Below are 26,410 nucleotides of genomic sequence, written 5' to 3'. Positions count from 1 at the left end.
AATGGTTGGACTTGATGATCTTAAGGGTCTTTTCCAACCTAAATGATTCTGTGCTTTTAAATGGTTAACTAACACCAGAGTCCTCACCACCTAAACTCTGCGGCAACTAAGTATCACTACTCTAGGTCCCTTCACTATTTTTAAAATCATGTTGATGCATACATTCAAGCTGATTTCAGAATTTGTACAGTGCATATTCCATGGTCCTCCACTGATTTAGTTGTTATGTAAAAATAACACAGTCAAATGTGATGAGATCTGTTAGTGACATAAACAAGGGCTATGACTGGCATGGAAATAGCTATATGTAGGCACATACTCATTGAAAACAGGAATGATCCACAAGAGTCCGGCATCCCGTGAAACACGAATTAAGGCATTAAGTGCTCTAATGCAGATACTGATCCTGCACATTCCAGCCTATCTGGGACCTTGATCCTCTGATTCCCCCCTCTCCTCCCATCTCTGTAAATAACATTTCTTATTATGAACCACCCCGCATCTGGCACAGGATTGCTTATACCAAGCTGACTACACCCTTCCCCTGGGGTGTAAGGTCAGGAATCATTATAAACACAGCAGTATAGGAATTTCACACCTTATAAAATTATTGTTTACAAGTAATAGCAGTGATTAAGCAAAAAAAACTCAGAAAAAAAGATGAAAAAAGCTAATTAGATACGTAGACACAGTAATTAGGTTGTAGCCACTACCAGTTATCAATTTACCCAGCAGTCCTTGTCTTTATTACTTTGCTGCTTTTTCTCCAAGAAAGCTTAACCTCCCACACTCCTACTGAGAGGAGAAACATCATTTAAATACCCTGCCCATGCACCACAGAGCCCTGATTCAGATCCTTTCCTTATTCCCCAGAAAGAAAAAAGCCAAGAGGGTGACTTCTGGAGTATATTTATTTTGCTTACTAGCTTGAGACCAGTCAGATTTGGAGACTATCCAAACTATTCAGTCTCGTAGCCCTCCCTTATGCAATTGCTCCAAGCATAATCCCACTGAGAGCAGGCTGCCGGAAGACATTCAGCATTCGTGAGCGTCTGCATCCTTTCTATGTGTGACATGGATGGCCAACCTACACAGAAGAAACACCAGAGACACCATGTGGGAAGAGGTGAAGAGCAGCTTCCCCAGCTTGACTGTTCCGACTGAGCAGGTCCAGGGCAGGTGACCTGCCGCACACACAGCCATGGCAGAGAAGCACCTGCTCGGTCACGCTTCTAGCCTGGAGCTTCCACTTCTCAGCTGGGATGGAGGGACCCTGGTGCCACCAAAAAACCTGCTCCAGCCTACAGTGGAGCCTACACTCCAGTTTATTTGCAAGTATCACCATACTTAAAGTGGGAAGTTGACTGTTTTCTATCTTCCCAGACAGGCTCTCACCCCCAGTGCATGGCCACAAACAACACACACAAACTCCCTGTAGCTCTGGAAGCCAGAGTGCACCACACCTGAGTTACAGTGACCCTTGCTGGGTGCCATCAGCTGCACGAGGTTGGACAGGGAAGGTGTGACATGCCAAAATCCAATCTCTTTCTCTCACTCAGTCTTTGGCAACAAAGACTACTTCATGGCTCAGGCTTTCTACGTTTAGAAAATTCTCTCCCAAGCTGAAAACTCCACACAGGGACTTTCCAAACCCTTCAAAGCTATTGGAAACGGCAACAGCATGTGTCCTCCTCCACTCTCATCACTTGAATTATTTAGGAGTTAGTTCCTCTGGGCCCATCTTAAAAATACTTAGAGCACAAAAATAAGTCATGCCTGAAGGTCAGTTAAAATGAAATCTTCCACGTGGTGTTGAAAGTGCCCCACTAGATGCAGCTAAGAGTAGGGACTGGGATTTATTTCCCAACACCTTTCCTATAGCTCAGACAGTAATATGCCAGTGTCAAGGGGGAGACAGGGAAATATTCCAGAGGGTCAAAGTTTACATACCTCTTCATTTCTGTGTAGGGATGTGGACAGACTGACAGAAACAGTGGCAGCGTGCCCATCACAAGGTTTTGCTCCATGACCAGGGACACATAAAATGGGGTTACAGAAAACAACAGCTATACCTTCCCTTGCCAGTCAGCCATAGGATGGGTCCATCTGCTGTTAAATTTGCAGGTTCTTTACAAAGCAGACAGCTATGGCCTGGCTGTCCCATCAGTGCTGTCAGCTGCAGCTGGAATATAGCACATGGGGGACTGCAGGCATGCATGAATTTTGGAATTCTATTTCTTCCTACAAATTAAACCCTTTTACGGTTATATTTCTCTAAAGATATTTGAGCCATTAATATATGTTCTGTGCAGCTGCATAGATATATGCATGTTCTTTGACTGTATATAGAAGTTACATCTGCTATATTCACCATCTGCTATATTCTCAGAAAGTGCAATATATAAAAATAACTAAGGTGGAGATAGGAGCTGACTAAATGAATGCAGAAGATAAAAAAATCCTTCTTCAGGGGCAGAAGAAAGTAGTTAATTTCAGTGGTTACTGCTCACTACCAAGTTTGATTATTTTATGGTTCCCATCTATTTACCCTCTCCTGTTTAATTATTCTCCCTTATCAGTCATTTGAAGACTAAAACCTTCAAGTCTGGCTTAATTCAGTCTTGTCCTCTTTTATGTTTTCTTGCCAAGACTGCTGTTATCTACTACTTCTTCCATCTGTGGCTTATTTTTCTGTCAGGGCAACAAGCTTCTCTTTGTCAGCTCCCCAAGGTCACTTCTGGGACACCTTCCATATGTATAACTACATTTAAAACCAATGGCTCTGAGGTCACCTCCAAAGCCCTTTGCTTTTTACAAGGCCTTACCTCACATCTCCTCCAGCTGCTCGCAGGAGTTCACAGTAAATCTGTGCATAAAATGAATGTACTAGAGACCAACGTTCTTATTCCTCTGTCTATTTGGCAATCCTTGGGCTGTGATTTTCCTGGAGTAGGAAGTGTATTCTTCAGCTGTGTCTAGACTGGTCAAACTAACAGTGTCTGAGCACAGACCCACCCCAGTCACCCACCCAGCTGAATTGGTTGAATGGCCTCTGGCATGGTTTTGGCTGAGGCCAGCTAGCTCTCTTCCAAGCATTATGTGGGCACACTTCAAGTTTGGACATTAAGATGGGCCATTGACCATTCTCAATAGGCAGTTGAGTCCCATCTTGTTTGGGAGAGAGAAGTGTTTCTCTGTGTGGACATGAGCTCTGCCATGCCCTCATGGAGCAGGCTGACATCCTACCACACGTTACTCTAATTCCCAGCTCTTGCAACAGGGACTGCTTTGGATGTGTGCAGTGCCCATCCCTGGGGGATCCCAGCCATGAGTGAGATCTCAGCTTGCTGCCTGAACCTCAGTGACTAAACAACAGCTGTATTTTTCCATTTCTAAGATTTTATGAGTGCATAAGGAAATATTGCCTTTTTTCCCCCTTCACATTGCTTGAGTATCCCTTAAGGCACAGAGGCACTTCACTTTACACTTCAAGGAGAAAACCCAATTCCAATCTCCCTTTCATTTGAGCCAAGAGAAAGAATCAGAAGTCTCTGCACTCCCATTCTCTTCCTTGAGCCATTTGTATTACCTTTGCTAACTCAAGAGTTAACAGGGAGTGGCCAAGTCTGCCAAGGACTTTCTGTCCAAACCCGGCCTGTGAAACCTCTGGGTTCCTCTTAAGAGACTACGCTGGAGCACTAGGACCTGGAGAGAGCCTGATTCCAGAAAATCCATGCTGTGGGAGAAAGGAGGGTTCTGGGGAGGTACACAGCCTCTCAAGGAGCATCCTGAAAACAAGATAGCTGTTAATGAGTTGCAGCAAGGAAGGCTAATAATGTGTGAGGTGCTGACTGAAGGCAAGGAAGAAGCAACAGAAACAGCAGCTGCAAAACTTGCACTACTCAGAGGGTGTTCCCATGATGCTGGAGGGAGCAGGGTGTCAAAGATCCCCTTCCTGTGACTGCAGATAAAGCTGTTATTCCTTCCTATAAGGCCCCTCTCAGAGTCCAGGGAAGAGAAGAAAAGATAAATAGAAAAACGGGAGGCCATCATCTGTCTCTTATGGGTCCTTAGAATGAAGAATTTGGTGGCAAAAGCCACAAGTAAAAGAAAGAGCAAAGAAAAGCAAGAACAGCTCTGCATGTCCCCTGCTGTCAACAACACACACTTATAGCTTGATGCCTTTCTTGGGCATCAAAGTGCTGGGAGGCAAAGGAAAAGACTGATGCCTGGAAAGGTGGGCATCTTGTTCCTTGCATGGTTCTGACAATAGCCCATGGAGATTTTACTGCTACTGTGGCTTAGAGGCAAAAAAAGCAAATAGGGACAAGGAGAGTGTGTGCATATTCTTACCTAGATTTTGTTCGTAAATGAGAAAAATCAGAAGAATAATTCAAATCTCTCTTAACTGGGATTCTTAGTGAGAGCATTGCTATATCATCCCTTCCAACCCCAGGCACAGAGCTGAGCCCTGAGATCTTCCAACCCCCACTTCCTAAGCCCTGCCACCCCATGGCTGCACTACAATCAGTATTTGCTACAGTGAGACTTACAAAACTATTTTATACCCATGCCCTCATTCTGCCACAATTAAATACCATCTCCAGAGTTGTTCTGAGATCACTGATGGTACCAAGTGCAAACAGGACAGTAATTTGTAAAGACACGTTAGCATTGTTTGCCTTTAAAAGGCACAAACCTGCACACATACGTGCCCTCACACATACACTATTTTGCCAAGCATTACAGCCAACGTTATTTTTAAGCTTCTGTCAAATAGACACATGACTGGTGTGGGGATTTTATATGTTTAAAATGTCCAGTATTATTTCAGATATTTTCCTCTTAAATCTCTACTTTTTATTTTTAATTATTTTTCCAAACAGGTTTTGAAATACTCACAAAGCCTTAACACATTTAAACCTGCAGAAAGGCATGTTTAGGGTCTGACAAGACTACGTTTAAAAAAATTTGAAGAACAATTACTTTTTCAAGGATACTGTTCTTACTATACTGCTGGGATTTGTCCTGATAAATCTACACACACACAGAGGTAACTTTTCTCCACTGCATCCAACAAGAATATGCAAACAAATCAGGCTCACATGCGGAACAAGTTGTAAGAGCTACTGTTTTAAACTGTGAGGCCTCAGTTTTAGGAAGCATTCTTTACACTATAAATCCTGAAGTGAGTAGAAAGGCTGTTTCACTGAGTTTCTCAGGGGAAGTTCATGGCCTCTGCATTTGACAGATCAAAATAACACTGCTGGTCCATTCCTGAAGTGGTGATGCAATATTTTCACAAGAACTCTCACAGAGAAAGTCCAAAGAAAAAAACCAAAACACCCTAGATTAAATTTCAGTGACAATAAATCAAGGCATGAATGCTTGAAACAACTCAAATGCAATTGCTTGTCTGCACAGATACTACCTTGCCATCCCATAATACAAACCCCATTTTTTTTCACTGATGCAGAAACTTGTTGTAGAAATATCATTAGAGCAGCAGCATAAAGGAGGATATCAGGTTTTCCTTTGGATTTATGACTTGGAAGGTGAGCATATCTGCACTATATCCAAAACACGTGCAGGCAGGATGTGACAACGTATCCCAGTTGTGTTCACTGTTGTCACAGTAAGCTACCTTCACTGCTTTCCCAATACTTTCACAAGAAATAGACTTGTATGAAAAACAAAAATCATTTGCAATGTGCAAAATAAGTTCTAGTATGATTGTATAAGAAAATGACCAGAAAAGATCTAAATACCTTCCAAAGTTCCTTGGCTCAGCTCCCTGAGCTTCCCCACATAGCATCAAAGTGATCACTCACCTAAAGGCATTGCCAGCAAAACAACATAGGGTTCAACTGCTTTTAGAAAAAAAAAATTGCAAAACTTTCCTTTTAGAAACCAAACCGACGAACAAATCACCTCACCACAGTATTCACAAAACTGGTATCTTTTTCATTCAGTTAAACCTCATGGAAATAATAAAACCTTAACCAGAAACGAAAATTTAGCCTCAGGCAGAATGCTTGAAAGAGCATAAATCAAAAGCTCCCATGATATCCACAAGAGACTTGGTTATAGTCCGTGATATTATGCAGCAGGCACACAAACACTGCATGAGCAGGTGGGAGCATTCACATGCACAAATGATAAACTAGGAAAAAAAACCTCCACAGTTCCAGACATGTCACCTCGGGAAGCAGAACATTCCAGATTGCTTTGCTTTGCCTCAAGGTGGAGGGAGGACCACTAACAAATAAGAAATGTGTGTACTTTTGTGTTCAAAGAGTGGTCTGCAATACCTGCAGTAAGTTAGGTAGTTGTAGTAACCCAATCAAAGCAGAAAACTCTTGGTTTTGTCCAAGAGTGTGAGGCACTCAAGAGTGTAATAGACACAAGATACTGAGGAAACAGGATAAGCAAAGGCTTAACCTCAGGAGATTGAATCTTTGTCCAAGATGTTCAGGGAACTTGGAAAAATCCTACTTACCTCAGTTGCCAATCTTCCTGATGAATAGCTTGCCAGAAGTTTGCTATAGTTCTGATCAGGAACATACCAGAATCTGAATTACATTTGATAACTCTTTCTGCAGTGAAGCAGCACGTGAAGGCAGCAGCAAGCATCTCACTGCCTGTGCCACCTCTGAATGGTGTCACAACACTGTGCATCGTCGGTACTATCACTGCTTCATTTCATTTTATGGACTTCACTTCTCACATTCTTTCCACAGGCCAGTTACTTTCTTCTCATTCCTCCATTAATTTATAAACTCCATAGGACTCAATTTAAAGTTCTATTTGAAACTGTGTAAGTTATTCTACATCGATTCTTTACAACTGGCTTTGCTCACGTACCAGCTTTCTTAGAGATTACTACAGCAGTAAAAGCCCTTGTGAAGTACAGACCAAATGCAAGACATACTTCAGCTACAAAAACCTCCCCTCTGCTTAGCATGACAGTAAGTTAAGCTTACAAAAAATCATCTGATTCCCGTAGCTTGTCCGGCTTGTGAACTACTTGCCTGTTTTTCACATGCAAACAGAAAATGCAGACTGATTGACGCTGTGTTCACTATGTCTGGCTGTAGGACTGCATAGAATTTACAGTCAAATTAAAAATCTCTATGAACATGAGGTGATAGCATTGCCGATAGCAAAACCTGAACCATGGAAGATAGACTGCTACAAAAAAAAACAAGTAAAAAAATTGCAGGTACCTCTGGAGCATTCCCAAACAGACAATCCCTCAGACCACATGGGCTGTTACAAGTCCTGCAGTACGCTGGTATTTGTGCCTGAAAGTTGGTTCTTTTAACTTTGGGCTATTGCCAAACCGTGGCTTACTCTTCTCTCCAGCAGCATCTGTCACTTCTGGTTGGTCTGCCATCTCCCTCTGGCAGTGTATGGTCTGCCTATTTACTGCTCCAACTTTTGCTAAGGAAAGACTTGTGCCTTCCTGTCTGATCAAGAGTGCTAATCTTTTTTTTCCTCGTTTCAGCAGTTCCACAGGGACGATCATCACCATCCCTGGGCTGCTGTTCTTCCTCTACAGTCTGAGTTTTCTGGCAAACACTCAAGGTGCTCATTACTCCCCATAACAGAAAGGTCCTTGCCTTCTGTCTCATCCCCAAGGGGCTCAGCCAAGACAGAGGGGAAAATGCCCTTTTCCCACTTCTTCAAATAACTCTCATCTCGCTACAAATTCAATTTTTCATGCTGTTGCCAGCTACTCTTGACCCTAATTGCAATCTTAAGGTCCTTGCTAGCATCTTTGCTGTCAAGACCTCATAGACAAACCTTAAAGAAGCAGGGAAGAGAGATTACAGGGAGGGGATGGTGGGATAGTACTGCTGGAAAGGGACAAAATGAAATTGCTGTGAGGCAGAAGCACACAAGGAACTATAAAAATTAGGGGTGCTTTTCTAGGGACCAAAAAGGTCACAAAACTGGCAGAGGGCTGAGAAATCACAAAGATGGGCAAGTCAAGTCTGTGCCAGAGAGGGTGGAGAAAGAAACACAAAGGTAGTTTCTGTGCTTGTAAATCACCATTCCAGTGAGCAGAAACTGAAAACTAAGCAGGAAAAATCCTTGGAAGTGGATGGAATGATTGCACTTAACACAGAAAGAATATGATGTTCACTTGGAGATGACAGTGGAAAAGAGCTGAATTGTAGGGGTTAACTTCTAAAAGCAACTTAAAAAATGTAGCTGCTTCACTTCAGCAGTGATGTCATTAATAGGCTAACTTGCAGTTTTGAAGATCTTCATGCTGTTAATCCCAGTTTTTCATTGCATGGCTCTTGGCTGGTACTTCTTTGCCTGGTTTGTTACACTCATTTTTGGCCAAGAACTCTTGTAGTTGACTCACAGGTCACTGAAGTTTAAAATAAATAGGAAAAAAAATTGAGAGGGGACATATGACATCACTGGTGATTAAAAGGTTCTTGGTGTGTTCTGAGAAAACATTCAGGTCAGAGTAAACTGGAAACAGAAAAACGAACATTCATACTTAGGTTAACTTGGAAAACAGTTCTATAAAGAAAGCAGAGTTACTTAACACAGATCTTTCATCCTAAACACTCTGTTGTTGCAGAGGCCCATTTTAGGTTTATATCAGTATTAGCTGATTAAATTTGTAATAGGTCTTTCATCTAACCCAGCAGAGAAGAGCAGCGATTACTTGACTTGGCATCCTTGCGTTGTTCAGTGAAGAGAGCCTGCATCCACAAACTTACTTTTCTTGCTTTAATAATGGAATCAAAAGTGCAAAAGAAAGTGAAAAGTGCAAAAGTGTGAGTGAAAGGACAAATGCTATAAAAATAGTAAAACAAACCAAACCAAAATGCCCAACAAGACAGCTGCTGCTCTCTGATGGCTTTCTTTGTTTAAAGAGCAGAAACCAATCCACTTCAACTACAGTATATAAGCTGCTCCCAAAAGTAAGGTTGTCTCCATTTTCAGTACAACATGCTGCTAAGACTTACGGAGTTTCAACTCATTTGCTGAAAACCAAATACTGTCATTAATAATGATCAGACCTTGGTCTTTGAAGGATGTTAATAGTTAAAAAGAGAACTCTGTGCTACTACACTCAGCCCATAAAGGATAACTCTTTTATTAGTGTGGCTGAAGGATTAGTAGAAATGTTTGTCTAATGAATGCAGCTACTATATTTGAGCACATGCCTGAATAAGCTACGGGTTGATTGAAATCTATCTATTTTTAAGTACTCCTGAATGCTGCAAAAACTTTCCCTATTGCAGTATTAAAACGGGTTTTGTATAAACATAAATATTTTATTGCCATTCACTTGTGAAATTCACCTTACTTGCCAGTCTTATGCCTGAAACACATAATGTAAAATATACAGGAATGGCTTTCCTACATCTGGTCTGATTTTCAGTCTCTGTAATGCATACAGCTTTCATGAAATGTACCTTTTTGTAATTGTACCTCTTACACCTTCAGAATTAACAACCGTTTCTGTGTCAGACACAAGATTCTACATACATGTATATGTGCATGTTTATACATGTATAAATATGTGCCTACAAATATATAGACAGAATATAAACAAAAATAATTAAATTAATTTCTTGAAATAATTTTTGAAACACAAAGCACTTGGTTTGAGTAATCACACTGAAAACAACTCCATACAGTTGATGGCAATTTTTTCTTTTTTAGAGTAAGATATTTCCTATCAAATTCCAGTTTATTTTTAAGTTCAGAGAATCCAAGTTGTGCCCTATCAGCTGTTACCTTCTCCCTATTTTGTACTTCTGGTACAGAGCTCTGCATGAACACAGATGAAGAAAAAATTAGGTAGTTGTATATTATTTTAATTTGTATTCCTCTGGAAATAGCATGAGTTTGTTTAGCTTCCTTTTATCTCTTGAAATACATTATGTCCATCTGTACTGTCAGTCACTGATACTGAGACAAAATTACTGAACAGAAGACCTAAGTCAAAATAATTTCAAAGAGACTTTACAGTTTCTCTAAAGCAGAATAAAATTAATACCTGGGGTTTTTTTTGTCTAATTTACTTTGAAAAGAAGAGGCGTAGTTTTAACCAATGTACATACACATCCGAAAGCTGAACTTGCAAATATTTGATATAAACCATACATCATTTTTAGAACTGAAAAATTATTCAAAGCTTTATTTCTTTCCAAAGTTAGTTTTAATACAGAGCTCTGCATGAATGATGGGATGAGAGCTGCCTGCCCTTCTGAATGTACCGGTCAGTGTGGTGGAAGGAACACCGAGGACAATGTGACATGGAACACATTTAGTGGCCTGTACTAGGGGTGACCTGCCTGAGTCAGTGTGGCCTCACCAGCCCTAAGAACATTCACTTCAGCTCATGAGTAATGTCCCAACCCCAAAAAACCTTTTAATACCACACCCAGCCCAACATGTCCCTCTGGGTGAATCAGAAGATCTTCCCTGGGTTCTAACCACTGGGGGCTGAAAATACATCATAGGCTGAACCATATTAGGTCAAAGACATAATAACACACCCTTTTAGGCCACAGAAATTAATTCTTTTTCATACATCATACTTCCTGGCTTTATACTCATCTTCAAAACTCTGAGACAGTTGCTTTCCCTGTCTGGGTTGGTAGAGACTCATCTGTTTTACCTCCATGTCACACCAAATTAATGGGAGACAGATGTCAAAAGGGGGAAACACCAACATTTCTAAAGTCAAAAAGACAAAAAAGATCAGAAAGTACCTGAAGTTCTGCTGTGAACTGTAAGCCATTCCTGCAACATACTGCCTAATCAAGTCCATGCTACACTGATTAATAATCTGTAGCATGTGCTGTACATAGAGCTCTTGAAAATAACAGAGGTGTTACAGAGGTTTTTGCAGATGTGACAACTGTATAAGGAAAGCACTGTCCGGTTTTGCTAAACTCTCAGGGATTCTGCAGTTGTCATGAGAGTGATCCAAGTAAGAGGACAGACACTCCCCATAAGATGGAGATCTGAAAAGTCTGAAGTCTGTTTAGGAAATGATTCTTTCCCTTTCAATACTAGCCAGTTTTCTTTGACAGCCAGAGCTTTTATAGAAGTATTGTCTTCACGACAAATGGTCTCCTAAAGCTAGCCTGAAGCAAATGCTCCTGGCATGAACACAGAAAATCAGTACCATACAAAACTGACATGGTTTTTGTGTCTGGAAAGTTTTAAAAGGCCTGTCATGATCTCCAAAGAAACAGTATGGGCTCACCTTGTACCTGGGGAAGATGAAAACACCACCAATACAAAAAAAGAGGTAGCAAGTACATATCTGGTAGAGAGGTTTACATCAGGTGTTTGGCCTCATGGATAAAGTGGCTGAGGTCTTCTGGCATCATTATCTGCTCTGAAAAGCCAGACACCTTCATGATGCGTCAGCTCCTGCCTTGCCATCTTCCACACCATGTATCTTGCCTGTACATATTTGTGTATTTATAAGTCTCTGCAGACATCTGCCCTCTCTTACATTAATTTCAACAGGAAAACTGATGTGCTGTCATAACACTAATTATCCCACTCTTCAGGAACACCCTGTCTGTGGACACTAGGCTTTCCCTGTATTAGGTGAAAGACAAAGCTGCTTACATTCCATGCATCTGCTAAAACAGGGAGGCTCAAATGGAGAAAAGATCTGTGGCGAAGCACTGTAAGGAAGAGACACTGAAAGAGCAGAATGACTTTTTCACTTGACCAGCTTAGGCATAGAAACAAAAAGAATTTTCAAAAGAACAAAATCAAAGGGAAAAGGACTTAAAGGCTTTTTCACAGACTTTTCTAATATTCCACATGAAGTGTTAACTTCCCATCTATCTTTTTTAAAAGCTAGGCAGAAACTGTTACGCAAAAATGAATCTGGCTTCATGTTCTGCACTGCCAAACTGCAGCTATGAATGTGTCTCAGGTAGACTCAACAGAATTATTGTCTTTTAAATCAAGACAACAGAATTCAAATCTCATGTTTTCAAGGTAATCATGGGATATAATTCTGGTTTAAAATTTGCCATAAGATTACTATAAAAATTGAAGATTTTTCTGCCACTAAACTAATCAACACCTAAACCCTTTCTTCCTAATAAAACTTAGTGCTAGGAACAAAATAATAGTTTTAAAGATATTTTCTTCTCCTTAGTGAATAAGGTTAAGTCATATCAAAACATAATGGCATGTCAAAGAGATGGTAGTGGTGCTATTCTATCACAAAACTCTCAGCCTTTTTTTTCTTTCAGTCAGGTGGACTCCTCCACCTGAGGAGTCCTGTATGAGGAAAATGGGAGCAGCTAAAGCAAATTCCCTCTGCAAAAACTTTAATGTCTCCTCTCTTTCTGGGGAATTTCAGCAAAGAGGTGTTTTGGAGCCAGCTTCACTAGCAGGTAAACCTATTGCTAAGATGGCAATTTCTGTGGGAACCTCATGTTTAAATACTGTCACCAAATAATTTATTCTCCATTCCAAGAAGCTTTACAAAGATATGCAACTTTACAAAGGTGTCAAGATGGTTTACCGCTTCATGCACCAAAATAATGTGCAGGTACTGCTGCTTCAAATCTAAATAATTGTTTGGTCTACTTGTACCTTCTGGCTTTTCTCTTCAGGGAGAAAATTCTTACCATTCAGCAATAGATCATACCACAGACTGTACAAACCCAGAACACAGATAACCACATCATTCTCATAGGGAAGAGCAAGCCAAAACCTCACCATAAGTGAGGGAATTATTTCACACAGGTTTTTGGAAATCCCTGAAAAAAATCTTATTTTAAGAAGAGCAGTAGCAAAGATGCTGAAAAAGAAAACCATGCAAAATAGTCTAGATGAAAATAACTCACCTGGTCTAGTCAGATGTAAGTACTTTAGATTAGACTGCAGCTTTATTGCTGCCTCAGTGAGGGAAATCCCCTTGCCTATAAAAGGCCCAAATGAAGTACCAGTCTATTGCCCATGGGACACAAGTTATGTATATGGGATAAACCAATACTGCTTTAAGTAATAACTGTTTGCATATCCTAATGCAACAAACAGCCTTCTACTTTAACTGTATTACCTGAAGAACAAAAAATACTAAATTCTTGCTCTCAGGACCTCACTCCCACCCTGTAAGCAATTAACACTGAGTTAAAATGGGAAATAGGCTGGGCTCAGCTCCCACCTCTGCTGCCTGCTTCTCCATCTCCTCCAGAGCAGCACATCCCCTGCTCCCCCACCTGGGTGGGGCATCTTCCAGCATCCCAGCACTAAGGTGGATGCAAGCAGGCAGAACTAATCCTCCATAATCACCTTACAAACATCTCTTCCAGAAAATCTGGGGCTGAAGAACCAAAACATGCAACTTTGTAAGACGGTGGGACCAGGTAAGAAAGAATCTTAAAAGGCAGCCTGAACTCTGAAAAAAGCTGACCACAAGAACAGCACTGTACAGAAAAGTGTTTATTGAGAGTGTTGTTGCCTGAGAATTGTTACCATTTCATCAGCAAAAGCGGTGGCAAAAGAAACATGTCATTATTGTCATCCTGTCCCGAAATTTGGTCCATATGTCAACACTGGTCTCTCAGCTGGTTGCTCAGCTCCTGAAGTTCAGCAATCATGTTGTCCATAGCTGTCACCTCATCAGCTATCTCACTGTGAACCTCATTACTTGTTACATCTATGAAAAGTTGCTGCATAACAAAAAGAAATAATTGTAAGTACTTTATAAATAAATACCTTTAAAAGATACACACAGTTTCTCTGTTTCAGGATCAAGACAAAATACAGGAAGCTCATGATCTCTATGCTGCTTTTCATATTTTTGTAAACTATAATAGTATCTCTCTCTAAGAAAAGGCCATTCTGTGGCTAATAAGCAGAAGTTATGCACATACACATATAGACACATATCCTGCATATAGACCTGAAATCTGTGCCACACACATGATATTGTGCCAAAAGGGTCAAGTCCTCCTGTGGACGTGGGGTTTCTGCTCTGACCTGCCTGCCTACGCTGACTCCCAATTCCATTGAAAGTAAAGGGCTGTTTCATGAAACTCAAATTAGAAGAGCATCTCACATTCTGTCACTGCAGTTTATAAGCCCACCTGCTGATAAATTAGTTGTGAATTTGAATGGCCATGTTCCCCAGTGTCATATTCTGTTGCTTCATTTTCTCCAAAACCTCAAATAAATATTTTTTAACATTTGATGTCAAGACATGCATGGGTGGAGGCATTCACCTGTAATTAAGTTATACCAGAGAAAACAAAACACTACAGAGTAATAACAATAGATTGTTCTTAAAGACCTTAAGACATTACCAGAAACAAACAAAAAAGCGCAGCTAACTCGTGAGCAATCATAATCTTCATCTATTTAATGCTGAGGCTGTGTGAGGTACCACTACACAGAAATATGGGGAAGGGGGGACACCCAAACATATGTTTTCCCTTCATTATGTAATGGGAGAGTGATTCACACTTCATTTGACACAAACACAAAGCCTACATTTAGAGACAAAAACAAACTGAGAAAACAAAAGTTGCTCTGGAGTACATCTGTACATCATTATATCATAAAACAAAATGGGACAATACAGATATGTATATAAACAAAAATGTACTTAAAAGGCTTGAACCAAGGTATTCAGTGTGCCTCAAAACAATGTTGTCACTGAAATAAAGAGCATCTTACACAAAAATAGGAACATGTTCATGCCACAAGTACAGAAACTTCTCTGACTTCCAGTCCAAAAACATCACAGTGGGAGAGTGACAGAAACGTTTGGTTCTTTCTGGTAAGACAGCTAAATAAATCAGGATGATATAATTATTTGCTCACTCTTTTTTTTTTTTTTTCCCACACACAATTAGAGAAATCTATTCAACTAGAGACAGCATGGGGAAGTTTCAAGCACCATCATTCTTTGGGCTTTGTGTCCCATGCTTCCCCAAAACAGTGCTCATATTTCATGCTTTTACAATGCATCTCCAGAACATTTCTCTTTTTCAGACCCTACCTGCCAGATCTGAATGAGGCATTGGGGCAAGGACCAGAAGAGAGCCCACTGTGCTATTTGCCATAGTATGTGACTGCCCACCAGGCTCTGTACAGAAAAGAGCCCAGTAGCAGCGCATCTCTGAGCTGCAGCCTTCAGCAGATTGTGGGTGCTTAGTGAGTCTGGCACAACACAGGAGCTCAAGCATCAAGAGATGGAGATCCCAGCAGTAGAGACATTGTTTCACCTGTTCTACTTAGTTGTTCCAATTGCATGTCCTGACTATGAAATTTTGGAATTTTATCTTTTAAAAGTCATTTTCACTGATCTTTTATTCCTTCTGAAATCTTAACTAGTGAGTGTGCTCTTAGGCCACTTTTAAAGTGCTTTTTTCAGTTGAAATTAAAAATGAAAAAAAGAATCCCACACTAATAATGACTCACAGAGCAGCAAAATGAGATGTAGTCAAGCTTGGACAGGTATAAACAGTGCTAAACTGCTTGTGCATAGGATCTGACAGAAGATGACTGAGTTTTTAAACTACAACATACTTTGAAAATTCAATATGACTTCAAATTAAAAATAAGACAGCATCTTGGAAGGGATGCAAAACCAGTGAGTTCACATAAAATGCTTCACTGCTAATATGATTGTTTTTTCAGAAGTATCGTAAAACCATTAGCTGCCAATAATATAGATGTTCATTTAATTAATGCCTTTGGAAATGAAAATATAGTTTACTAGACTAATACATTCTTAATTTTTCAGATATTGCATGATCTTTCATAATATAAACTACCTGTACTCGTATTCATATAATTTATGCCATTTAGAGCTTTCTCTACAGCAACACTGAGTCTATGCACCGTTTTTAAAGGGAAAAAATCATATTTTGTGGCTAACAGCAAAACATATATTGTCCCTTTTTTCAACACATTCTGAAGTCTTCCCTATGCCTGTATCTAAATGCAGAGTTACAGATCCAGCTTGTGTTTGCTTATGTAACTTTCCTAGGCTTTTATCCTTAAAATTAAAGGACTTAAGTGAGCCAAGTTCAGCATACTGATGATGAATCAACACTTTGTAACACAAGCACACATTATAAAACTTAAGCTCTGTGATTCACAATTGCTAACTCCCCTTCACAGGCAGGAAGAATCCCTCTTTAAGCCAAGATGTATATTTTAAGAGAAAATGTGTGATTCATATATGATGACTTTTTCAAGTAATTAATATCTGGATTGGTAGGGTATCCACAAAAAAAAAACCAGATTAAAAATTAGTTCTGTCTTTTAATAAATAACTCTTTTGAAAACACTCCAAGTGATGCAAAGCAATCCTGACACATTTTGGTCCTTTCTGCAGGTTTAGATCTATTCTTTCTGAAACTGCCCAGTTTCTCCCATGACTACTCACATTAAAAACAGGTCTTTGAAATGACTGACTGCTTTCAAACATTCAAATCTGTTTGCCCAACATTTCAAGTAAAATTCTACCTTACTCCAAAATGTCAGTGCTGGCTCTTAGACTAGTATTGCAATCAAAGCCTAGCAGGAAGAAAGGAAATAAAAGTTTACTTAAAACGAATCCTTAACAGCATAGAGATGAATATCTACCTGATGATGCACTGAGACAGGCAGGTATTATTTGATCTATAATTGATTCAAAACAGAGAAATTCTGGCAACAGAACAAAGATTCCTAGCTTTCAAACAAAATTCCCTACCTTTCAAACATTCCTACCTTTGCCTTGGATGACAAGCCACGTAAGTTGAGCCGAGCTGAAGAAAGTATCTGCAAAGCTTCCTGATGATTAGATTTGTTCTTGCTGCATTTTATAGCCACTAGAATCCAAACACAGAAGGACCCCAAAACAAAAAAGCATTACCACTCCAGCAACAATCTTTGAACAAAAAACATTTAATTAAAGATCTTGATACCCTCCACAATTTTAAATGTAATATCCCCAGAAAGAAACACAAAGAAAAAACAAAGCCAAGTAATTTTGAGAAGATAACTCTAAACTCAACAGGTATCTGTATTCCTCTTAATAAATATAACATAAATATCACAGAACAGGGAATAATCTTACTAAGTTTCATTCATTCCCTGACTGGCACACTCAATCAAACAATGTATGTGATGATCTCAGGACTGAGATGAACTGCAGATGCATTTTCACTTGCATTATGAAGTTGCTAGATCATGAAATTAATTGATTCCATGTTTACCAGTCATACATTTACTGACTCACCCTACACAATTTCTGCCTCATTCCAAGTATATTTTTGTATGCAGTATCAGGATGATACTCTCTTACAGGACTCCTAGTAGTAGGAATAAATACAATAGGTAAAGTAGAATATTATTTTGCCACTAAGCTTAATAAATATTTGTTATGCTCTTCATGAAAAATAAAGGTTCTTTTCAGGTAGAACATACCATGTGCAATCTCTATGGCTCCTTTCACCACTTCCTTAAAAGAAGAAACATCTTTTTCCCAATCACTTGACTGCATTTCACATTTATGTGCCTTAGTGAGATACTGCAGTGACTGCAAGAAGGAAAAAAAATTGTTAGTATGTCAGAAAACCAACTAGGAAACTAATTTAGTTTTAAGTATCTATGAAATTAGTGGTCAATCCAGAAAATGAATCTATCTTTACTATACTTGATTTCCTGTGAGTTGGAGTAGTGTCCTTCTCTGCAATGGTAAGCGCCAGCTGTAACACAGATGTTCTTCACTTCACTTGCAGCTCAAGTATGAGAAGCATATAAAGTAACACGTGTGTAATTTTTATCTTTTAAAAATCTGTCTAGACTGATGGATGTGACCCATGTTTGCCAAGTCATCACAATTAAATGCACATGAAAAAGAGAAAAATACTTGCATTCACACTTCGAACAGCAAATTTTGTATCTAAAAAAATATTGTAACTGAATACATGAAAGCTTTCTTCTTGTATATGTAATCTTGGGAAATACGCATTTTACAGATGTAGCTATTAGTCGCCGTACTGCTCTGGTTCTCAGTGTGAACAAGAAAAAAATGTAGACAATATGGAAGGAGGGTCCCATTAAGGGAAAAAAAAAAAAAGAAAAAAGAAAAATTTTATCAGAAGAAATGAGTTCTTGCTTTTGAATTTTGTTTTCTTTCTACAGCATCAAAAACATGAAACAAACACATGCCAGAAGTTACATGGCTTGGTTCAATGACAACTCTCCAGTTATCTTTTTAAAGAGTTTAAGTATTATATAAAAGAATTTAAAAATTTCAGTGTGGTACATATACATGAGCACAGTAAAGACTTCTCAATTTGGGGGTTGTCACCCCAGAAACTTCCACCCTCTCTCTCCCACCAGAGTTCCAATCACTATGGCACAGGTGTCTGAACTGCTCATGCTGCTGTAAACGGCAGTAAAGGGATCTTAAGTCAAACCAGAATTAATTAATTTTTTTTTCATAATAACCTAGGTTATAACTGGTAGTAGTTCTGGCAAGCACAGGCAAGAATTTCCAAGAGAAGGAACAACAGTTTTTACAGCAGTCTGATTTCAGTCTGCATGTGTCTGAGTCACAGCAGCAAATTAGGGGGGTTTTGCTGACAGATGTCAAGGAGGGGAAAGAATTCAAAGTCTTGTGGGCTGTTTGTTTGCACTTCTGGAACCTGGATTTATCCTCAAAGGAAACAGTTATGAGCTGGGGAAAGTCAAGGAACAGAACGGATTCATAGCCTGGGATGGATCAGCAGGAAACTTGAAGGCTGGAAGGATTCCTCAGAGGGAAAGTTGTGAACTGGACTGCATTCAGTATAGGGAAGAAGGAAGTACTGAATGAGGTGGCAGTTCAGATATATTGAAGTGTGAGAATAAATATATGCTAAGCTAAAGAAAAAAACCCCAAAACAGAACCACAAACCCAACACTTCAGTAGTTTTACACTCCTAACTTGCAAACCTTGTCTGACTTCGATTCAATTCACAAAGCACTGTTGTGAATTATAACTGTAGACTCTAGTGATTCATGTGGCATCAGATGTATCAGCAGAACAGAAAAGTAAAAAAACCCCAGCAACCAAGCCACCCTTTAACAATAGCCAGACATACAAGATTGTTCTTTCAAATGCAATGTTAGGAACAAAATTGGTTACATATAATTAAACCTGCATTAAATAAGGTGTGGAATGGAAGAATATGGAGTAATGGTCAAACCCTACATTTGTAAGGAGGTATGTGATACTTTTAAAGGTCTGTTCCCATCTCTTTGCCCTTTGATGCCACAGTATAGTAAATAATGCCCTTTTAGAACTCATTGACCTTTTGCCTAGTAACTGTGGGTGGGAAACTGCAGCTATACATCTAGAATTTTCTACGCATACAGCTATATTCACTGAATATCTGACTGACCCGTGATGGTGCTTGTGGCAGTAAAGCCAATAAATACTGATTTTATCATTTTTACTTCATAACATGATATCAGAAATCAGTGATTATTTGGTGTATTGCAAATTAATTTTTACAGTGTCAATTAATATATGCTGTGGCTGTAGGCAGTTTCGCTCTTTTATGATCTGTATCTATGGTACTGTCATACCAAGATATTTGGATACACATGTAAGCATACCTTAAGTATTTATAAACATTCCATGTTGCAGGGCGAGCTAGACTGTAAGCGTGTTCCATAACCAGTCTGATGAAGAAACACAGTTAAAGTACTGTCTACTCTACAAATTGAAACCATGTTTTTAACTGGGTTAGTAAAAAATACCGTGCTGTAACCAGATTCTGAAATAATTACATTCATAGTATAGACAGGGCCTCTGCTGCTTTGCATGTCTGAGTAAGAATTTGAGGATATAATACAGGATATTGCAGTGTCTGTATTTCTGCATTCTAAATAGGCCAAATCCCTTTTACTGTTCAGCTGCAAAGAAAAATAAGGAAGACAAAAGGGAGGCATTGGAGGTATATTGAACACCAGCAATGACTAAACAAGGCTCTTCACAGGGCAGAGCACAAGGAGACAATGAGCAAGGCACAAATGATTATAAATTTAAGCGCACAGGAATACAATTTGTAGGCCTAACCATCTTCCTTACTTGACATCAAGCAATCCTCCAGACAGGAATTTTTTGCCCAGGCCAAAGGCACACCCCCATTAGCGAACACATACTGAATGCTGACCTTGTGTATTTTCAACTTCGGTGAAGATCTGATAACCCATAACTATTTTTGAAGTGTGCATGGCTATTTGAACTTTTTGAAATCTAATATCAAATGCAAAGCACACTCCAGCATCCAACAAAGTAAACACTTCTAGCAGTGCAGAATGGTTATTCTGGAAATGCAATCAACTTAATTCCTTGGGAAGTGATAAGGACAAGAAATGGAAGTTAACATAGCAAAACAAGTGACAAGTGAAGAGAAACCAATGGTTCAACAGACTAAGAATTAAATAGCATTATTTGATTTCAGTTTGAGCTAATTAAGGACAAAACATTTCTACTCTGGGTACTCTGACTGTGGTATAGATTATTTTAAGTGCATTTTCCCTTAGTGATTGCAAAGAACATAGATGGCTTACACCACTACTGGATCATGCCTTTAAGATGAATTTTTTTTCAGAAGCTGCAATATCCTATCTTCAGAAGCAAAGATTTCAATTAAAAACAAAGCCAAAACCCACACCACCATTTGATTATAGACATTAGATTGTTGCCAAGAAAAGTTTCAGAATACAAATTCAGGACAATACATATATGCTGTGATAGGATGTTTTAAAAGGAAACACTGGTGAAAAAAAGAGATTTTTTTTTCAAGTCCAAGAAAACTGACATAAAACATCTTGCTCCTGTTGTAACAAAAATGTGTGCTGTAGAAACATGAAGAAAAGACAAAGAGCTTATAAAAACACTAAAGCAAAACAGGTCTGGAACAAGGGCATGTTCTACTGTAGCACAATAGTTTTTACCTTTTCAATATCTTCACCACTGTCATTCTCTCCATTTCCATAAAGTTGGGCATAAAGTCTCCAGATTGCCCCATCATTTGTCACTCGTGAGGTGACTCTGCCCAAGAGCTCTTGCAGTTTCCCCTTCAATCCACTTGATACCTCTCCAGCACGATCTGCCAGACCATCCACTACTGCTCTGACTAGAATAGCCAGCACCTTATAAAAGCAAAGAGTTTTTATTTCAGCTCAAATCAATGTCAGTATATATAATGTTATGTGTAATACCTGATCTCTATTAATGATTGTACCATATGACAAGTACAGAATTTACTAAGAAATACATGGAGTAATTCAACTGATTTAAACCTCATCTATAAGATTCTATGTTGATAAACGTAAGAAGGCCAAAAATCTAGGAGAAAAATCTGGGTAAAGGAAACTGTGGCAGTGTCTTACAGGTATTTTCACTTTATAATACAGTTATAAAAAGATCAGTAAAAAGGCTGAGCCAAATAAATTCAGGTAATGGAAGACACAGTTGTTACAGGACCTCTATTTAACAACCCGCAGAAAGATGTACAGTGCATAAGATGGAAACTGGAAGGCACTGGAATACCACCTTGGGAATCTCTGTTTTTAACGCACTTCTGGTGAATTACTAGTCAAATCAATTCCATCAAACTCTTCTACAAGTACTCATTAGTGGCCATGCTTTTCGAATCACTGGCTTGAGAATGTGGGATCTGACCTGCAGAAATGCTGAGCATGTGCAGCTGCTGGTGGGAGCTTGGTTTTGCATGTAAGAAATGCTATATCATACCAGTCTTTTTGTCCCAAACTGGACACTGAAAGCTAGAAAATAGTGTCATTTTGCCTCAGTTTCTCTTCAGCAAAATGAGAAACAGCAAATGTAAATCAAGGCAGTATATCATATGATAAATTAGAAGAAAATAAACCCCAGAAAAGCTGTGGATTATCAAGAGAGTAATACCTGTTCTATGCAGTGCATGAGACAGAGACTGGGGAAGAAAAAAGGATGAAAACAAAATGGAAGTTTCATAAGGCTTGCATTCAAGACAGGCCAGTTGTCGCACAAACACCTTCATGCTGGTACTTCCTAACTTGTGGCCTGTCATTTGGCAACCTCAATGCTTCAACATTTTTGCCCATGTGAAACTAACACTTACAATGAAACCACACTCATAGCAATATTAGTATCAAGATAGTAATAAAGCTAACTTCAAAGATGACTTGTGAATAGCTACAAACATTACAAATACACCACTGCTCTACTAAACAGGATGAATGGGATGCATCCTCACAAATCAAGATGCAGTTCACTGGCAGAAATTAATGCAAAAATTATGACAGTATCAAAGTATATTACATTTAGAATAAAACCACACCCAGTTTAGCATTAGTGATATGTCACTTTCCTAAAATAACTTTTCTTATACTGAATAACTCAATTAAAATGCATCCCAAAAAATAATGAGTTTTATCAGATACAGAAAATTTTTAGCAGAACAACCCAAATCAATTAAAATGGCTGATAATTTTATTAAATAAATCTAAGTAACAGAAGAAGCAAAAACAAATATACTCTTACCTGGTATCTTTTCAGAATTAATGATATCATAGTAACATCCGAACATAAGTTAAACAGCTCCCCTCTTGTCTGCCCCAAAACCATAGCAGTAGCTTATATTCCTTATAAAATGGTATGACAAACTGTCCGTTCCTCCTTTCCAAGATCTCTCAAGAGTCACTTAAGACACCAGAAAATATGATCAACTATTAATAGTCTGAAAATTCTGAAATTCATGTTATATCCATGATTTGGAATATAAGGCATCAAAGGCCATCATTAACCAGGTCTTCCATAAAGATTTGCTAGAAAAGCACCAGCAAGAGTTGATACTTCCATTACTAAAGCACTGTAACAAAAAAACTAAGAGGTGCAAGAAGAAACACTAAACTATGTTCGCTTTTGACAAGGAACTAGAATTGGTCCTAAGGATTCATACATACATGTATGACTTCTCAATCGATTTCTCAGTGTAACAAAACTGTTACTTGAAGTCCAAAATGTTAGTTCATGTGAATATCAGATATAATCATCAAAATTTTAAAGCCAATAACATTTTGTTTGTAGATGAAACAAAGTTTACTTAGTCAGTAGGATGTAGCAACTGTAAAATTACCCCTATTCCCATAGAGTCCTGGTTTGCTTACACTTTTATCATAATAATCAATTTCCTTTTTTTGTAATCCATCATGTAAACTTTGTAAAATGAAACTAGCATCAAGACCTGGATTAAAGGGTCCATTAAACAGTAATGAATCATTAATGCTACTTGGTTGTGTACACTTGTTAAATAAAGTTATTTCAAACTGCAAGTGAATTGTGCTAATTATCAAAAAGTATTAGCAGTGTAGCAGAGCTTTGCATTTTAGGTTACCATAAGTGTTAAAATTTGTATCTTTGAGAGATTTTAAACTGCCACACATACTAAACTACTACAGCAATGCTCTGTTGATCCAAGATCCCAAACAAGCAGTAGAGGATTTTTTTGGTTGGTTGGTTGGTTTTTTTCATGCCTCTTTTAATGAACTAGGCTCCATATGAACAGAGTTCATGTTTAGTATGACATCACACCATCTGCATTCCTCCTTCTCCATTGCTTTTGTGAATAATGTGTTTACCACAAACTGAACAAAAGACACCGTGAGACAAAACCTTAGAAATAAACCAAGTAATTTATAAATGCTGCGATTTTCATCAGTTAATCTCATTTCACAATTGTTCTCCAAACAACTCTTTTCATATAAAAATTCTCTTGGTCAAACCATTTTCAGATGCTTCACTAATACTAATCAAATTTGACAGTGCTCAAGAAAGAAGAGAACCCTCAGATACCAGATCCAAAATGACGAATCTGCAGTCTGTGAGCTCTCCCTATTCCCCTTCCAAATTTAGGATTTTAAGACAATTGTCATTAGTGAGCTACTTAATTGAAGTAGAGCTCCAGAAATTATTAATTCCTAACCTCACTTTTCAAAATCCCCTTGGAACATGCCCTTGTGGCCTTTTGTTAGAAATGGTCTGGCAACAAGAACTGCTGAAATGAGGATGTTACTTGATGGAAAGGGTACCAGAAAAACTTCGCTAGAATCTCAATAGCACAGGATTGCAAAGTGGAACCCTTTTTCCATACTTCTGTATTCATAATCTTTGACAGCACATAATGAAGATAGGGTTTCTGGAAACAGTGTATCTAAACAGCTTTTCCAACCACAAAATACCTTTGTCATTCAAAAGACCACAACATTCCAAGTAAAAAAGGTTGATTGCCTCCATGAGCACGCATGCGATGGAAAGTAGTACAATCAGCAGTTTCAGGTACATTTACTAGGTCATACAATAATTCAGAGACCAAATTAATGATTATAAAAGGTTAGGCTTTCTCCTTGGATACCTTTTAGTGACTGATTTACTAGTGGAAACTATGGATAATTCAGTGAGCCTTTATATTTTATTACATAACACATATATCAAAGGTTTTCCAGGTATATTTCTCAGCTTTGTGAATATTAAAAGATGCATGGAAATGTGAAGAATCTTAAGAACCAGGAGGGAAAGGAGAACGTATGCTTTCAACATTTACATACAAACGCTAGCAAACTGAGACTTTTTAAACTGCCCTTTGCTGTAATCTTTTACTGCATTGTTGCTCATTTATAAAAAGCCCTTTAGCTCTTCCTGGTTCAGTTATATCTGCAGAATCTGTGCATACATATCTTCAAGCTTCATGATATCATGATCTCAGAACCTTTGCCACAGGGATGACATCATTAAATAACTAGAAAAGAACAGAAGCAAAATTTCCCAAATCTGTGTTCTATACTCAGAAGACTGGCACAAAGGACAACAATGGACTAACAGAAATCACCAAGAAGAATCTGAATGCTTTACTATTATTAGAAGAAATCAGTGATTTAAAAATATGACTTCATACTATTCTGAAATAAAATTTAGAAGTCTGATGTAACTACAGAAATCAAGGGCATTTCAAATTGTATATTCAATTGCATACTTCTAATCGATACATTCAGTCTCACAAGGGGTATTCTGCAACAATGATTATGCTAAAAGCAGTTGGTTTTCACAAAGAATGGAATTAATGACTCAGCTTGTTTCTTCCAGTCTGTGCATTTTTTTTTTAATTCCTACCTTGTTTCTCACCACTATGACATGTAGCTTAGTAGTCTATCAATTAAAATCTACAATGACTACAAATACTAAATATAACCTGAGAGAAGATCATACTATGTTGAATGGAAACAATGGTGTATGTTTTCATTCACTCATGTTCATGATTTCACATTGTTAAAACACAATTGCACAAGATGGTTATAGATCATCCCTATTTAAAACAGTCCAGCTGGAAAAAAGGAGAGGCTCACCAATTAATGGTGAACTTTGTAAACAATTTCAGCAGAAGCTTTTATTTCTATCTGCTTTTTTGTTTTGCTACAGAAATACTCTTCTCTTCCTTGTAAGATAATTGTTTCAAGCCTGAACTCTTTAATCAGGCTCTGAGGTTTTTCTTGGCAACTAGTAAAATCCTTCTAATTGAGGCAACTGTATTAGAAGTTACAATGAAACCATAAAACACTTCACATATCAGAAGCCAAAGTTAAAATTAAGATGCAAAAAGAATTAAAGGAAGATAGCATATATACATCTGTAAAAGTTATAAAAGTTGTATGAGAACAAGATGAAAGAAGTTATGCAAAAAAATAGAAATTTAATACAAGCAATATCCCCAAATGCTTTAAATATATATAAATATACTACATAAAATTTGACAAATAACAGTAATAGGAGTCTGTATCATCTCCACACATCTCAAATGGGCAAATATACATAGAAACTTCTATTCCTGGTCAGCTGTCATTCTGTTTAAAACAATACAGTAGACCACCCCTAAAAATGCTATTTTAAGTTGCAATTGAGAAAAAAATTCATTGAAAAAAGCCAACCATCTACAAGATGCTCCATGACAGGCCCCACCAGTACCACAATATTCTAGCTTCCAAACACACTAATCTTTACCACATATAACACAATTTTCCATAGACACTCTTTAGTGCCAAGAGAGTTTGAGACCTTTTGATGTTTAGCTATATCAAATCTAAAAGAATTTATTAATACAGAATGTTATCCTGTGCATGACTGGCTTTACTAGTAATAAGCATTGCACTCACGTACAATCTGTTATTAAAAAGTAATGTGAAAAAAGTATTTAACATTCCTGCCCCCCATGAACATGAGATGTTTCCACAATCATAACTAATTCTATCTGCTCTCTCTCCTCACCAATGGACTTAAATTCCCGAGATCCAGGAAAGCTACTTTTTATCTTTTTATGGGACCAGAAACGAAACATAC

At 38.3% G+C, this 26,410-nt stretch overlaps 1 protein-coding gene across 1 annotated transcript in view; it reads right to left on the bottom strand.

Moving 5' to 3' along the window:
• Window positions 1-13,449: 13,449 nt before the first annotated feature.
• TTC27 (tetratricopeptide repeat domain 27) overlaps window positions 13,450-26,410 on the bottom strand; it is a 113,451-nt gene continuing 100,490 nt past the window's right edge. Inside the window, exons 17-20 of the mRNA XM_042024997.1 lie at window positions 20,974-21,171; window positions 17,446-17,557; window positions 16,747-16,847; window positions 13,450-13,694 (exon numbers count right to left, since the gene is read on the bottom strand). Of these exons, the coding sequence (XP_041880931.1) occupies window positions 13,572-13,694; window positions 16,747-16,847; window positions 17,446-17,557; window positions 20,974-21,171 (534 nt within the window). The 3' untranslated portion in view covers window positions 13,450-13,571. The remainder of the gene's footprint in view (window positions 13,695-16,746; window positions 16,848-17,445; window positions 17,558-20,973; window positions 21,172-26,410) is intronic.

The sequence above is a fragment of the Corvus kubaryi genome, unplaced genomic scaffold, assembly GCF_017639235.1.
Source record: "Corvus kubaryi isolate FWS band 111438036 unplaced genomic scaffold, C.kubaryi_AGA036_p1.0 37266, whole genome shotgun sequence".
NCBI classification, from domain to species: Eukaryota; Metazoa; Chordata; class Aves; order Passeriformes; family Corvidae; genus Corvus; species Corvus kubaryi.
The sequence above is the reverse complement of the archived record's forward strand: the minus strand, read 5'-3'. Positions and strand labels throughout refer to the sequence as shown.